Source organism: Aphis gossypii, chromosome X (genome assembly GCF_020184175.1).
Source record: "Aphis gossypii isolate Hap1 chromosome X, ASM2018417v2, whole genome shotgun sequence".
Lineage (NCBI taxonomy): Eukaryota > Metazoa > Arthropoda > Insecta > Hemiptera > Aphididae > Aphis > Aphis gossypii.
The window spans coordinates 54,246,496-54,261,747 of NC_065533.1; the positions used below are offsets into that span (position 1 = coordinate 54,246,496).

Below are 15,252 nucleotides of genomic sequence, written 5' to 3' on the forward strand. Positions count from 1 at the left end.
CGCACGCACGCACGGGCGACACACGTCGAGTGTGGAAACACTGACGCGCGCACGCGCGGGCGTATCTCCGGTCGAACGAACGGGCGGCGGCGGCGGCGGCGGATTCCATTTGTTTTTGCGGTTCGTGTTTTGGAGTCATTAACTCGGTCGTCGTCACTTGCGAGTGCGCGCGCGAGTTTACGCGAGCGCGCGTGTGTGTGTGTGTGTGTCGGTGGTGTACTTTACCGTCGCACTGGTCCGTCCGTCGGCGTGTGTTGGTGTGCGTGCGTATTGTGCGTGCGTGCGTGTTGCCAGTCGACGCCGCCTCCGACAGTCCGACGTCAGTGTGCCGCCGCCGCAGTAGTAAACCGTCGTCCTTCCCCCCGCGCGCACACACTTTATTTTCGCGACACTACATATATACGTTACGGTTTTTTTTTTTTTTTTTTCCTCTCTCGTTCCGTCTTGTTCCGGTCGTTTCGTCCGCGCCACCACACACCACCGGCCACCCGAACGCGGAATCGTAACATGTCCTCCTGACCGAACCGACGGGACGCGACATATTATCATCTCGATCGAGACACTGCCGATATCGCACCCGAGCGTCGCGCAACAACACACTTTTCGCCTGACAAGCGGCGGCGTGAAGCACAGCCGTCGTCGATCGATCCGGATCTCGCCACCTCTTCTCCCCCCCGCCCGCCGTCAAGGGGCAGCGCTGTTCTTGTACAGGTAAGCGCGCTTTGTTCCGATAATGGGTAATTATTATTAACGGAAGTGATAATGCCGAGCGGCGACATTAGCTGCTGGCGTGTGTATATATTATTATGTATAGTAATGAATGATATTACACGACGGAGCGGCGAACCGGACGAACGACACCCGCCCGGAAACGCGTCGTCGGGGCCGGGGTGGCGGGACGGCGGGGCGCGCGCGAATTCAGCCTCCGCTCTCGGTTCGTCCGTTTTTGTTTCCGTCCAATTTAGCGATATTAAAAATTTTCGCGTCCTCCTCCGCCCGTCGAGCGTGCGTAGAAAAAAAAATTCGGCGTGTCCGCGCGTGCGCCCGAAAATTTTTCGGGTTTTTTTCTCCGTCGTCCAGCGACAATTTTTTGGCCCGGTCCGGCGTCAGCGCGCTGAGTCCGCGCGTCCCCCGCACGTCACGGCTTCCGATCTACGAACACGTTTCCTTCTCGTCCTCTTACACGGCCGTATCGCAGTGTACGTACTCGCTCTCGACGACCGTGGCTGGGTGTGTCCGTAGTCGTTTTTCGTTTTTTTTTCTTTATTTTTTAAACCACTCGCCTGCGATATTTGGTTCAAGACAAAAAAATTTTCGATTATCGCGAATATCGTGATAGGATTCACGTATCGTCAACGCATCGGTCGACGGAGGGTATGTGCATGATACGATAATATGATACCTATGCCGCGTTGCACGGGCAAAACTTATACGTGTTTTAATGAACCGCTCGATCTTAAATTAAATTTAAGGGACAGTCGACATTGTTAGACGTTGTTCGTGCAACCCAGAATTACTATAGTTGTTACGACGATTATTCTTGTTCGTGTACAAACGTGTAGGTACAATGTTATTGATTCATCGAGTTCTTGTATTATACCTGTGTTATGCAATTTTTTTTTTCTGCTCCGGCCGTTGTTTTTAGCCGATCCATGGCGATCTGACCGTCATTTGTACGGGATCGTTGATCGATCACCCTGCTGACGCTGAAAAAATATTTGTCATCTAGGTTCAGGCGTCGCTGTGTGATCAGTCATTACATGCTGTAACCACTTGTTTGCTTGTTGTCTGTTTTATTTATACGAGATATTATGTTAAATATCGAATAAATTATACATTTTCCTCTTTGTTCTTTTACCTACCTGCCTATCATTTAATTGCAGTATTTTCTTTTGCACTTTGCATAATTCACTTGGGCAATTAACCTAATTGTTTTATTGTTTAATTACATAAGTGTAAATTAATGGTTCTATGGCCGTTAATATTCACACATAGGTATTATGTAGATACACATTAAATGTATTATTAATCGCTATTAATTCAAATAACAATAATATTATCTAATGATGTAGACAATTACCAATAATTCCTCGTACATGTAAAAACCATTAAAATATTTCCACGTTTAAGTTGATACATGCTATAATTCATTCTTTTTTAATAATATTCTCTATTCTTTGGTATGAGAATATACATTATGAACATTCCTTTTATAAATCTTAATCTACTTGTTGTTTAACAATGAATTTAATTGTTGTATGTAGGTATCATAACATTTAGGTACTTATTTATGTAAACGTCATCCTAAACATCTAATTATAATAATATGCTCATTATAACATGCACATCATTTTTATCTAAATATGTTTAAACATGGTAGGCAGCAGCTAAATAATTAATTACAATAATTATATAGACATATAGTAATGTTGTTGATAGGAAGCTTAACATAACATATTTAGATATGAACATAATGATAAGCTCTATATTTTTTTTAAACTGTTATCATGTTAACATAAATTTATATTAATTATATTGAGTAATGATACCTACCCATGTAAAAAAAAATTACTTAATATAGATAAGCATTTAGAATGATTTAAAGATTATGAATGAATGATTTTAATGTATACCTAATTATCAATAGTTTTTTAAAATAATATGAGGTCAAAGTTTAGTTAACCATTGGTAGTAAAAATTTAATTTAACTAAGTTTACTTACGTAATATTTTTTTTGATTGACTGTCAGTTATTAGTTAAAAATATAGTGAGTGAACAATTAAACTATTTATTTGTATATTTTTCATTTTTTTTTTAAATAATTAACAATTATTAACCTATGTGTAGTTAAAATGGGTTTAAAACATTTATTATAATTATTAATACTAGATAGGTATAGCAATTTGACAAACATTGCATAGACAAATTATCAATTGATGATTGATAGGTTGGTATGTAATAAAATATGACAGACTAATAATCTATACATAATAATTTACTTTAAAAATACGTTTAAAATGTTTATCAACAAGAACTAATCAAATTTCTAACATAATTTAAAAAATATAATTATGTACCTACAATCTTAATAATTAATAGTCTCTAAGTAGGTAGTAGGTACCTTACTTATTTATTTTATGTATGAACTTCATCTTAATTTCAAAATATGGGTAGGTAATGTCGTGTATCATATTTTACCCATTGGTCAGTTATGTTTTTATTTCCATGGTTACCATTAATTGATAAAATATCAAGTATTTTTTGTCTTAAGCAGAATTCTTGGCTTTGTTGTGTTACTCCAATATCCCTGTAGTGATTTTGGTATCATTCACTAACTGTAATTTACAAGGAAATTTCCAAAGTTGAAACAACTTCAACTTTTAAACATAACATGATCTATTGATTTTAGGTTAGGTTGCACAGATTTGCACAGATTAATATTGCCATGAAGTCGGCTTACACCTTTAGAAGTATCTTCTATAGATCCATTACCATTAATATTTTTAATATTTTTTTATTGATAAAATTATAATTTTGGCTTCAATAATCATTAGTTACAATTTAATATATTTAATATTTATGACTGTTATCTGAATAGGTTAACAATTTACATAGGTAAAAGAAAAATTGTTATTCAACAAATCCAATAATTTCTATAAAGTTAATCATTAAAATATTATAATATAAACATAAAATAATTGTAATGTTATAGGCACTCGATTATCTATTACCTTTATGAATTAACTATATTCTTTCATATACCTACCTACCTACATGTATTAAATTAATATGTCTTAATATATTAACATTTTAGAAATGTCAAGTTTTTATTATATTTTTATTGTTGTGGTACTTATGAATTAATTTGGTATTTATTCTATTTAAGTAATTTGGTAATAAGTTGTTTCCTCTTTAGAACTCTAACCTATTTTTATTTAGAAGGTAGACAATAATAATGAGAATTGTTTGATTATACATTATTAAGGTCAAAGTGTAATAATGATATGTTAGCATGCCCTAATGATCATTTATTCCATTGAACATTATCATTCATTAATATATTATAAAAACAAACACGATAAGTCACTTTCTATTTTATGATTCATTTAGGTACTATTTAGTTATTAACACTAAAACTAAATTTTTACTATAAATTAAAATTCTATAGGTAATATAATATAATCCATTATAAATTAATCTTAGACTTAAAAATAATATAAGATATTTTCTAATAAATCTGTTCATAATGGGTTTATAAATGTTGCTCTAAATATTTAAATATATAAGAATTATTAATACAGAAGAAACAGGTATGAAAATATAGTAGTAACCCTTTACCAAAATGTTAAGCCAAGATATAATAATTTATGGTAAATACTGTTGATGATATTAGTTAACAACATTATTCAATTTTAATACCTGCAATAGCAAACATTTTTAAATTTTTAATATAAAAAACAAATTATAATTAAAAGTTTAACTTTGAAAACTGTATTAAATATTTTTTATTTTAAATTCTGATAGAATGAGTAATATTTTTTTACTAGATAGTTCATAATTTAAAAATCTTTAATTATCTTAATCCCAAAGATACCAATTTATATTACACCTATAAATTGTACTTATTCGTATGATATGTACCTACTATTTATTCAATAAATGTAAATTTATTAGTACCTATAAAAACTAAATTTAATTTTAATCTATCATCCATCCAATTACATAATATGTGTATATAATATAATTCATGATGCTAGTGTAGCAAGAATTATATTAATTCACTAAGCATGTTTACCACTTTTCTTTGTTAATTATGCAGTTATTCAAAATCTTAAGATTTTTTTGTACTAAGTATTAAGAAGGTTTCTATATAGATTCTGCTTTTCCAATGAAAATCCTCACTTAAATAATAAACTATTTAACATATAATATTTCTAAAAATAGTTACATATCAAAATAAAAATCTGAAATAGTAGCTTATAAATTATTGGACTTGTGTACTGAAGATGATAGGTCTATGATAATCGACTTGGCAGCTATGTAAATTTGAAAATTTTAGTAGTTTATATAAATTTTACCATCAATATTTATAATTTATAAAATTGGTCTAAGTGTAATAAATATTAGATCCGATGTTATATATATTGTATTATATAACTTAGAAACTATTTACTCAAATTTTGAATTAGGTTCATCAATAGTTTCGCCTCAGAGTACTATGTAGTACAAACAATCTTAAGCATTTGAAAATATTATAGTCTTGAAGTATATTTAAAAATTTGAGAACACGATTAGTGAATCCTGCATTTAATTTTTATTTAATTGTTCTAAAATATTGAGAAGTTTTCTTTAATGAGCACATCTGAATAGGGAACACTTTGGTGGCTAGATTTTGATCATTTTAACCGTAAAAATTATCTAAGTACCTATATTTTATTATTTTTTATCATACCTATTATAACATTATAGTTTTTTATATATTGTAAGAAATGACCATCTCTTTCAGTAACTGATTGTGTTTTAAATAATAATATATATAAGTATATTAATACATACAAATAATATAAGTATACATACATTTTGATATTAATCATTCTTTTATTTACATTTCCGCTCCCTCTAAATAGCGTACTAAATTTCAATGAACAAGAGTCTGATATTGTGAATTTTCATTCTAATTAAAATTTGTATAAGAAACAAAATGCAGTTTATTTATCTACTAATATCTAGGTAGTACCTATTTTTTTATATTTAAAATAAAGTTTAATGTATGAAATATCTATGAAACTGTATATATATTGTATGTACAATAAAATATAATTAAGCAATAATTATGTTCTATAACAAACCAAGAAAAAAAACTTAACTTAAAGCATAAAAAATATTAAAACGATTAAAGATCAATTTAAGTTATGTTTGAATAGAGTTGTACTCATTAGTTATATATTGTTTGTTTTTATAGATAAGTAAATACTAAAAATATGGCTGACATAGAAGCTGAACCACCACAGAGCAATGGTTATGCAAATGCCAATGATGATGATGATGAACGTGGAAAAATGAGACCAGCAGATATTGATGCTGTAAGTAAAAAAAAAAATGTCAGCTGTATTAAAGTTATCTTAAATATTTAATTTATGGTTGTTTATTATAGGATGTAAGAGAAATGGAACGACGGAAAAGAGTAGAAATGATAATGAATTCTCGTTTATTTCGTGAAGAATTAGAAAGAATAATTGAAGTTCAAATGAAAGATGGTGGTTCTGTTCCTGCTGGGCTTTTACAACAAATTTCAGAAATGATGGGCGGGCGTCAATCAGGAGGTTCTAAATGTTAGTATGATGCTTCTTTTGTTTTGTTTATTTTTTTTTAATTCTACTTAAAATTAATATTATTTATGCATATACTAAAACTAAATTATGATTGTAGCTTCAAATTGTGTGGTTCCAATTAATGATATTCGTGGTGTAGAAAGTATGGGATATGCCAAAGGTGAAAAAATTATCAGATGTAAATTAGCAGCTGTATTCAGATTAATGGATTTATATGGCTGGACCCAAGGAATCTATAACCAAGTTTCTGTAAGTATTATTTTTATTACTTTTTTTTTATCATTTATATTTAAATTTAGTTACTTTTGATTTAATCTTAATAAAATTAGCAATGGTATTTAATTTATTAAATGTTTTTATATTAAAAAATTTGAAAAAATTCTTCTTATATTTTAAAAATTATATATATAATATTTTTTAACTATTTATTATTTCATTTCAAATATTAATAATAATTTATTTTTAGGCCCGATTAAATCAAGAAGAAGAACATTTTTTAGTTAGCCCATATGGTTTATTATGTAATGAAGTGACAGCCTCTAGCTTAATTAAAGTGGATATGCAAGGAAATGTTATGGAACCTGGGACTACTAATTATGGAGTAAACATAACAACATTTCAACTTCATGCTGCTATTTATGCAGCAAGGCCTGATTTAAAAGCTATCATCGATGTACAAGTGTATGTTATTCTTTTTGAATTATTGTAAAATTTCATAAAATAATTTATATTTCTTTATTTACAGAGGACCTGTTTTGGCCGTATCATCATTACGTTGTGGCTTATTGCATATAAGTAAAGAAAGTGCATTGATTGGAGATGTCTCGCATTATGCATACCCAGGATCTACTGTAGATCCGGATGAAAAAGACAAAATTGCTAGAAGCTTAGGGCCTATTAATAAGGTATTAAATGCTTAACATTTTATTTTGATTTTATCTATCCACATTTTTGAAGTAAACTGTTAATTTACTTTTACATTTCAAATTAAAACTTTAAATTCAATATTTTCTGTTTAGGTTATATTTTTCACTAATCATGGTGCAGTTTGTTGTGGTGAATCGATAGAAGAAGCATTTTACAACGCTTATAATATAGTTACAGCTTGTGAAACACAGGTATATTTAATAGTGAAGTTAGTTATTTTATTATTATTTATTTGTAATTTCTCTGTTACATTTCAGTTAAAAGTATTACCTGTGGGATTAGATAACATTATGACAATGACTGAAGAACAGTGCAAATTCATTTATGATGCTGCTAGGACTCCACCAGAAGGTACATTACCTTCTCCGTTACCTGCAGGAGGAGCTGTTGCAGATAAACGTTGGAGAGTTGGAGGTCTTCAATTTGAAGCTCTTATGAGAATGCTAGATAATGCAGTATGTCTTCAAATAAATAATTAAACCTAACTAAATTGTTAAGATATACTAAGACTGAATTCATTAACAATCACTGATCTGGGTTAAAATCGCTTAACAAATTATGTTTTCTATCAAAAATTGGATTTTAAAAATGATTTTTTATATTATTTACAAGAGGTTTGGTTTTTTAATTAAAATACAAATTTTAATGCTCCAAATTCAATATAAAATAATATTTTATCAAAAAATTGTCAAGTTTTTAAAAATTACTGATTTTTTAATAGTAAAATAATATTTTTTATTATCTTACTTACATTTTGTCTTATTATTATTTTAAAGTTTTACCATAACTAACAATCTAATTTTTGAACTGTATTAATCTAACTTAATTTGCAATATAAAATTAGTGACTGATAAAATTATATGTTAGTTAAATGAATAGAATGAATTAATATAAACCCATTTTTATTCATAAAATAAATATATACTTATAAGATATAAGTTTTAATAATTAATTATTTATTTATTTCATAGGGATTCCGCACTGGTTATATATATCGGCAACCACTTATTAAAGGTGAACCTCCTCGCCCCCGTAATGATGTTGAAGTACCACCAGCAGTTTCTTCTCTTGGATATTTATTAGAAGAAGAAGAGTTGTATAAAAATGGGTAAGTTAAATTTTGTATTTATTTGCTGTGTATAACGACATAATATAATTATTTATATTGATTAGGCAATGGAAAAAATATTATGATGGCCGCAAATCAACTGATAGAACAAAATGGTTAAATTCACCAAATGTCTACCAAAAAGTGGAAGTTCTTGAAACTGGAACATCAGATCCTAAAAAAATCACTAAGGTAGACATCAAAAATTAATTTTTATGTATTCGATTAACCGCGATTATAATGAATATTTTTTTATTTGATTTTGATCATTATAATTTATGAAATTAATCCAAAATAATATTTTACCTATAATTTATACATTTATTTATACTATTTTAATGTCAAATGTTAACACTTCTAACAACAGCAGTGTTGTGTCTTAACATTTTTATATTGTTATTAGACTAAATAAGAGAGTACCTATATTTTATTAATTTTTATTTTATAACTATATTTTACTACACTTTAATTTTGGGCTTATCAAACGTTAATAACACTTAGTTTAAGTGCTTTAACAATTTCTGTAATCATTTTCGCTTTGCTATTTATACTACATTGTAATTGAACCATAGAAATATATTTATATAATCTTGAAAATGTAAAATCAAATTATTTATTTATGCCAATAAACTGAACATTTATTTTTGTTTCAAGATTTAGTAGTTTGGGTTTTTCATATGGTATTTATTAAGAATGTATATTAAATATCTAATGTTATTAATTTAGATTATTTATTGATTGTGTAACACACACTAAAGCATCCTTGTAAATTAAAAAAAAAAAAAAATAACAATAATATATTTTAGTTTACTAGGTGTATATTGTTTGGTATCAATCGTGATTAATTAGAAGTTTTTATATCTACTTTTGTTCTTTCTTCCTCTCTTTATGTGACTTATTAACTAATTTGAAATTTCAATAAAACATCTAATTATGTTGTGTATGTTGTGTTGTATCAAATTTTTGTTGTATTCATCGCTGATTTTAAAATATTTTCTTTTCTGATCAGTGGTAATATGGTATTATATTGTTGTAAACGTAACTGTGTGTACCATTCAATATACTAAAATTTAATATATAAGCATAGATAAATTGCTGTCTTGAATTGTTTAAGTTAATAAGGAACCTCAAAAATAAACTATGCTTATATTATATTATATTTTTCATGCATATTTCTGAAAAAAAAAATTTACTACTTTACACCTAAACTTAGAAGCTATAACAATTTGTATGCATATAATTTTATTTTTAAAGAATAATTGAAATTAATTTGATATTGTTTGAAATATATTAACATTAATTTACAAATAATACATCTGAGATATATACTATTAATAATAATAATAATACTTAAAACTAATGTTAATTGTAATACTTAAATTTTAAAAAATAGTAATAATTTTTTAGTGGGTATCTGAAGCTTCTCCAAATTCAAGTACGCCTTTTAAAATTGAAGGACCTCTACAATTTGTTCCAAAAAATACTAATCCAAAAGAGTTCAAAAAACTACAGCAACAAGTAAATATGATTATTTTATTTGTATAAATAAGTAAATCTTAAAACTTTGTTATTACAACTTTTTTTTAAAAAAATCTCAAGATTAAAGAAAATCGAAGAGCTGATAAAATTACTTCAGGGCCCCAGTCCCAAATTTTAGATGGTGTTTCTTGGGAGGAAGCTAAAAAATTACAAGTATTAATTAAATTTATTATATACATTAGATAAAATTAAATTAAATACTTATAATTAAAATTATTTGTAACTTAGGATGCTAACATAAACACAAACAATGATCAAGTTATTTTGGTGGGTGCTGCGTCTAAAGGAATTATACAACGTAATTTTCAACATAATGCAACTGTTTACAAAACACCTTATGCAAAGAACCCATTTGATGCTGTCACCGATGAAGAAATAGAATATTATAAAAATTCTGTTGAGAGGAGTACAATTGGTTAATATTAAATTTAATTGCAATTTTAGTGTATAAATTAATATAAGTAAATTATTATTTTATTAATATTTCTTGTAACCCACAGATAAGGATCAAATAATTGATATTAAAGAACAAATGGATAATGTTCACTTTTCACCAGCCAGGCAAACTGAAGCATTTATTATTAGTGAAACCGAAGATGATAGTAGAGCAGGTAATATAAAATAAATTCAGTTCAAAATATCAACTCATTGTGTTGAAAAAAAATTTTCAGAAGCCAGAGTATTGCAAGTGGAAAGAAAATCGGTGCTGAAACCTGACCAAGCTGAATTTGTTCTAAGTGAAGGTATGATAATTAATTTTACAATCAGATAATTATTATAAAAATTATCAAAATTTAAATAATTAAGTTTTACAATAAAATATCCAGTAAAAAGTAGTCCACTTAAAAAAAAAAAAAAAACTATCAAAAGATTTAGTAAATAGATATTGTCTTATTTATTCCAAACTTATCATTTTTGATCATTACTTGGGGTTAGATTTATAAATCATGTTGAAATAGTATGATATTGTGCAATAGTGGATGATGTGTATGTGTGTTTCTTTTACTATCTATATTTATCAAATTTTTTACTTAATACTTCTTCAACCTTATTTATTTTAAATAATTTAAGTTTTTTAATATACTTGATTACTATTAAAATAATCAATTTTTGTAAGTTAATTTATTAATAAAAGTTTTTATTACCCAATATTATATAAGCTCTCAATTTGGATATAGTTTAGCGGATATTTTTATATAGCATTAAATTTCATGATATTGAATAATATTTTTCAAATTACTTAAGCAAAATCATATGAAATATTATCAAAACTATTATTTTCAAATAGTATGTGATATTTAAGTATGTCAAATTTTAATTTCAATTTATTTATTCAATAATTAGTACAAGACGAGTATGACATAAGTAATTGTAAAGAAACTACTATTAAACCTATGTGGATTACATTACCATCTACTGCTAATAAGATAAACGTTCAAGAAATTTGTAAGAAAAGTGAAAATAGTGAACATTTAACAAGTAATTGCAAACTCAATCCTTTTGTGTCAGATTCTTGTAAATGTTTGAATATTGATGATTATATTGATATGATACTAAAATTTGAAACTGTAAAATTAGAATAACTGCATTTTGAAAACCTGTTTTGATTTTCCATAACTACTTATCATAATTTATGTTATTAAATCATGGATAATCAGTTTTAAAATTTATTATTTCCTTTGGATTTACTACTGTGTATTTTTTAAAAAAAAACTCATATTTTTTTTTGTGATTTTAAATATTATACTATCATTTGTTGTTATTATTATGTTTTTCTATTGATTATTTTTATGTAATTGTTATATAATTAAATTTTCAGAAGTTGAAATTTCTTTTAAAATAATTTAACATACTTTATAGATAAGGACAATTTAAAAATTTGAATATTAAACTTACTTAATTGTTTTATTATATTGTGTTTTCGTTCCATATTTTATACAAACAATAATTAATCATGATTATGTTTCAGTACAATAATCAAAAAGATAATTATCATACCTAATGTATTTCTTGTTTGACCTTTAATATATTAATGTTTATAAGTACTAGTTGTTGAAATTTTGGATCAGGATTAAGATATTTGGCCAGATGATCCTGTAGATTGGTTATTTGAACTATGTTTGATACTGTTATTTTGCAGCACTTGGATACAGGAAAGTTGTCTTTTGACATTATAAAGCTATTATTATTTCTTTCAAGTATGTTCTATCGCAGTCATTATTAGACTACTTTGTTATTCTTTGTCATATTTCAAGGGGAAAAATCTTCTATTTTTTGTTTACAGACCAAGTGTTATAATTTGTATGTTTTTTGTTATGTACACAACACATACTATTGTACTTAATAAACAAGGCACCTACTAAAAACTCAACAATTAGAAATCAAAACCTAAATGTGAAAAAAAATGAATTTGCATGCTTATGTTACAGGCAGGGAAGTTGTACCAAATACCTTTATTTTATGTATTTCCTCTGATTGTTACCATTAATAATTAAACAAATAAAACATTTCATGTGAATTACTAAAAATTAGTTAGACATTTTTTTCTATTGTATTCTGATTACCTATATCATGATTAATTTTTGTACAATTCATAGGTGAAAATACATACAATGGAGACCAATCAGATGCTCATCAAAGCACATTTTCAAGTAGTAAAGAGGTAATATAAATATTTTCATTTTATTTTTATGAACAAATAATTTAAAGTAATAAATACGATTTTGTTCTAAAATTTAACAGGGGTCACCCACTAAAGAAATGTCCACTGAAGATTCTTCACACAAGGACAAGAAAAAGAAGAAAAAAGGAATTAGAACACCATCGTTCCTTAAGAAGAAAAAAGAAAAAAAGAAGAGTATTCCAGCTTAATAACTATGTAAGCATGTTTTTGTAATATATCATTTACATTCATATTAAGACACAACATAGTTTTTTAATGAAATTAAGTTACAAACATGTTTTATATAATATCTAACTAATTTAATTAAATTTTCTACTTTAGAATACGCAGACAACCGCTTTGGCGAACACAGCTTTGGTCAACCAGCACTATAAATAGTCTGTAGCTCATTTAGTCATTCAATCATCTTTTAATAATTTTGGACTCAACAGACTAAACCATTACAATTTTGACACCAGTGTCTATTCATTTTCCTTAAGTTAATAGATATTTATTTAATCAAGTGCATTAAATAGATGCAATTAGTAACTAGTAAATAAGAGTAATCCTATTTATTTTTAATGTCATACATAGATTTGGCTCTATTCAACAAATTAATCTAACGATAAATATATTTTATTTATTTATTTTTTTTTTTTTTTGCTTATGAAATTATTGTTACCAAATTTTAAACTTTTTTTACATTTATTTCTATATTTATAAAAAATATATAGATAAGCTTGAGAGTAATTTAAAAATATTCTGGAAATATAATGTACCAATATACAATTACATGTATTCAATTTTAATTTCAAACAACTTAAACAGTACGTCCTGATAACATAAATTAAAAAAAAAATAATTGATTTATTTTTTCTTTAAGTTTAGTAGGTCTTCAGTATTAATTTATGTCCAATTCGTGAATGACTGTGGGAACAGATTACTGAGTTATTATTAGTTAATATGTTACATAAAATTGTAATACAATTTTGATCAGTTAATTTACTTTAAAATTAATAATTAAACCACGGGTCTAACTATGATCAATAGGTGTCAAATTTGACAAAAAAAAAAAATCCGCTCTTTAAGTGAGTATGTACTTGAATGCTATATTCATTTTTCCTAAAAGTATATTATCGTAATTATTGCAACTTGTACTTTTTGTACATTTCTAACCACAACATTTTTAAATATTTATCATTCTCTTCAGCTTAAAAATTCTTAAATGTATGGTTTTTTTTTTTTTTTTACTAGAATTGTTATTGAAAAGATTAACTATGCATTTAAATTTATTTTTGTAACGTGGCTGCTAATACGGTATCTGAAACTCGTATATATATAAATAATTATTTGTGATAAAAAAAGTATATATATATATATTAAAACTACTTTATACCGTTCATGTGATCATGAAATTTACATTGTGCATAAAATAAACTAAGAAAAATGTTGGTGCAAGTAGATTAGACAATATTATGCACTTAAATTTAGTTTTATCTTATCAATTTGTCTGTTGCCATTCATCCTTGTCTGTTTGTATCCAAATTATACTCTAAAAGGGTAATACTAAATCATATAAATATTTATATGAACATTCAGACCATCTATTTAATTTATTGTAATGTACATCACTTAGATTGTAATTTTATGACCATTGGCATCAATTGCCATTTTTTTTATGTTTGTAGACATTTATTTGCTATTATTTTTTAAATAACAGCCAAATTGTAAAAACTGCCCTAATTAACAAATTATAATCGTGAGAAATTAATTATACTTTTTTTATACCTATTTATTTGTTATAAAGATTTTTAATTATTATTTTTATTTACAAAATATATAAATATATATTCTCGGTAGTGTTATGTAAAAATCTTATTAATTATAGATATATTAAAATGTTATTTATAACGTTTATTTCATTATCTGTTTCAATAAAGAGGTCTTTGAATAATTACAATCGGAATATACATTTATATATTTATATACACTCGTATAAACGCCACATAATATATTTTTTTTTATTATTATTATTTTCGTTACTTTTTTGCACAAAAATTAAAACCGTAAACATTTGTCTGTAATAATAATTGTTTTGTGAGGCTTAGAGAATTTTATAATTTTAAAATATTTATTTAATATTTAAAGAGTGTATTACGATTGTGTTAAAATGTACTGCAAATCTATTGATAAATGGACTAGGTAGCTTAAACTTTCTATGTTGTGATCATTTATAAATGTATACAATAACTTTTTATGTCTATGCCTGCCACAAACGCCTGATGTGTATTTATCGCAATAACACAAATAGCCAAGTTTGTTTTATATTTTTTAATTTTATTTCCTTTGCATATTGATTTCACGATAATTATTAAATCTCCATTCTTTAATTGACTTAATTTATAATTATCGCTTTATTGTCAATATTCATAACATTTGTAACACAAATTCATCATATTAATTTTAAGCTTAAAAAAATTATTGTTTAATTTAAAAATTTTTTATTATTATAAATATTTATTTTGTTTTTGTGTTCCTTTTTTTGGATTTTATTTTGATTTCAAATTTTTAAAATATTTTCAAAACCTAAGCTGTATCATCAATATATTGCTTTGTATCAGTAATTGTTGTTATTATTATTTATTTTTTTTTTTTAATACTTAAGAAGTATTGTAACACAAAGA

The 15,252-nt window shown here is 26.6% G+C and overlaps 1 protein-coding gene across 3 annotated transcripts; it reads left to right on the top strand.

Annotated features, from left to right (window-relative positions):
• Nucleotides 1-211: 211 nt before the first annotated feature.
• On the top strand, nt 212-15,192 carry LOC114127648 (protein hu-li tai shao). 3 transcript variants are annotated; one of them, XM_050205452.1, is made up of 19 exons: nt 212-711; nt 5,963-6,083; nt 6,155-6,332; nt 6,430-6,581; nt 6,799-7,013; nt 7,078-7,237; nt 7,352-7,450; nt 7,517-7,714; nt 8,231-8,367; nt 8,433-8,559; nt 9,775-9,885; nt 9,967-10,059; nt 10,135-10,321; nt 10,407-10,517; nt 10,578-10,649; nt 11,251-11,385; nt 12,504-12,568; nt 12,649-12,784; nt 12,911-15,192. In XM_050205452.1, the coding sequence occupies exons 2-18, from the start codon at nt 5,982-5,984 to the stop codon at nt 12,775-12,777; spliced, it is 2,271 nt and encodes a 756-aa protein (XP_050061409.1). In that variant the 5' UTR covers nt 212-711; nt 5,963-5,981; the 3' UTR covers nt 12,778-12,784; nt 12,911-15,192. The 3 variants fall into 3 exon arrangements, with proteins under 3 accessions (XP_050061409.1, XP_027847748.2, XP_027847747.2); XM_027991946.2 differs by lacking the exon at nt 212-711 and adding an exon at nt 1,043-1,374; XM_027991947.2 differs by lacking the exon at nt 11,251-11,385 and having other exon boundaries at nt 221-711.
• The last annotated feature ends 60 nt before the right edge of the window (nt 15,193-15,252 follow it).

Bases quoted from the DNA above. Each gene is read 5' to 3' on its own strand.
- LOC114127648 (XM_050205452.1), top strand. From the start codon at position 5,982: ATGGCTGACATAGAAGCTGAACCACCACAGAGCAATGGTTATGCAAAT. The intron at 6,333-6,429 runs GTTAGTATGATG...TTATGATTGTAG, and splicing joins TCAATCAGGAGGTTCTAAAT to CTTCAAATTGTGTGGTTCCA. The intron at 10,650-11,250 runs GTATGATAATTA...TTCAATAATTAG, and splicing joins TGAATTTGTTCTAAGTGAAG to TACAAGACGAGTATGACATA.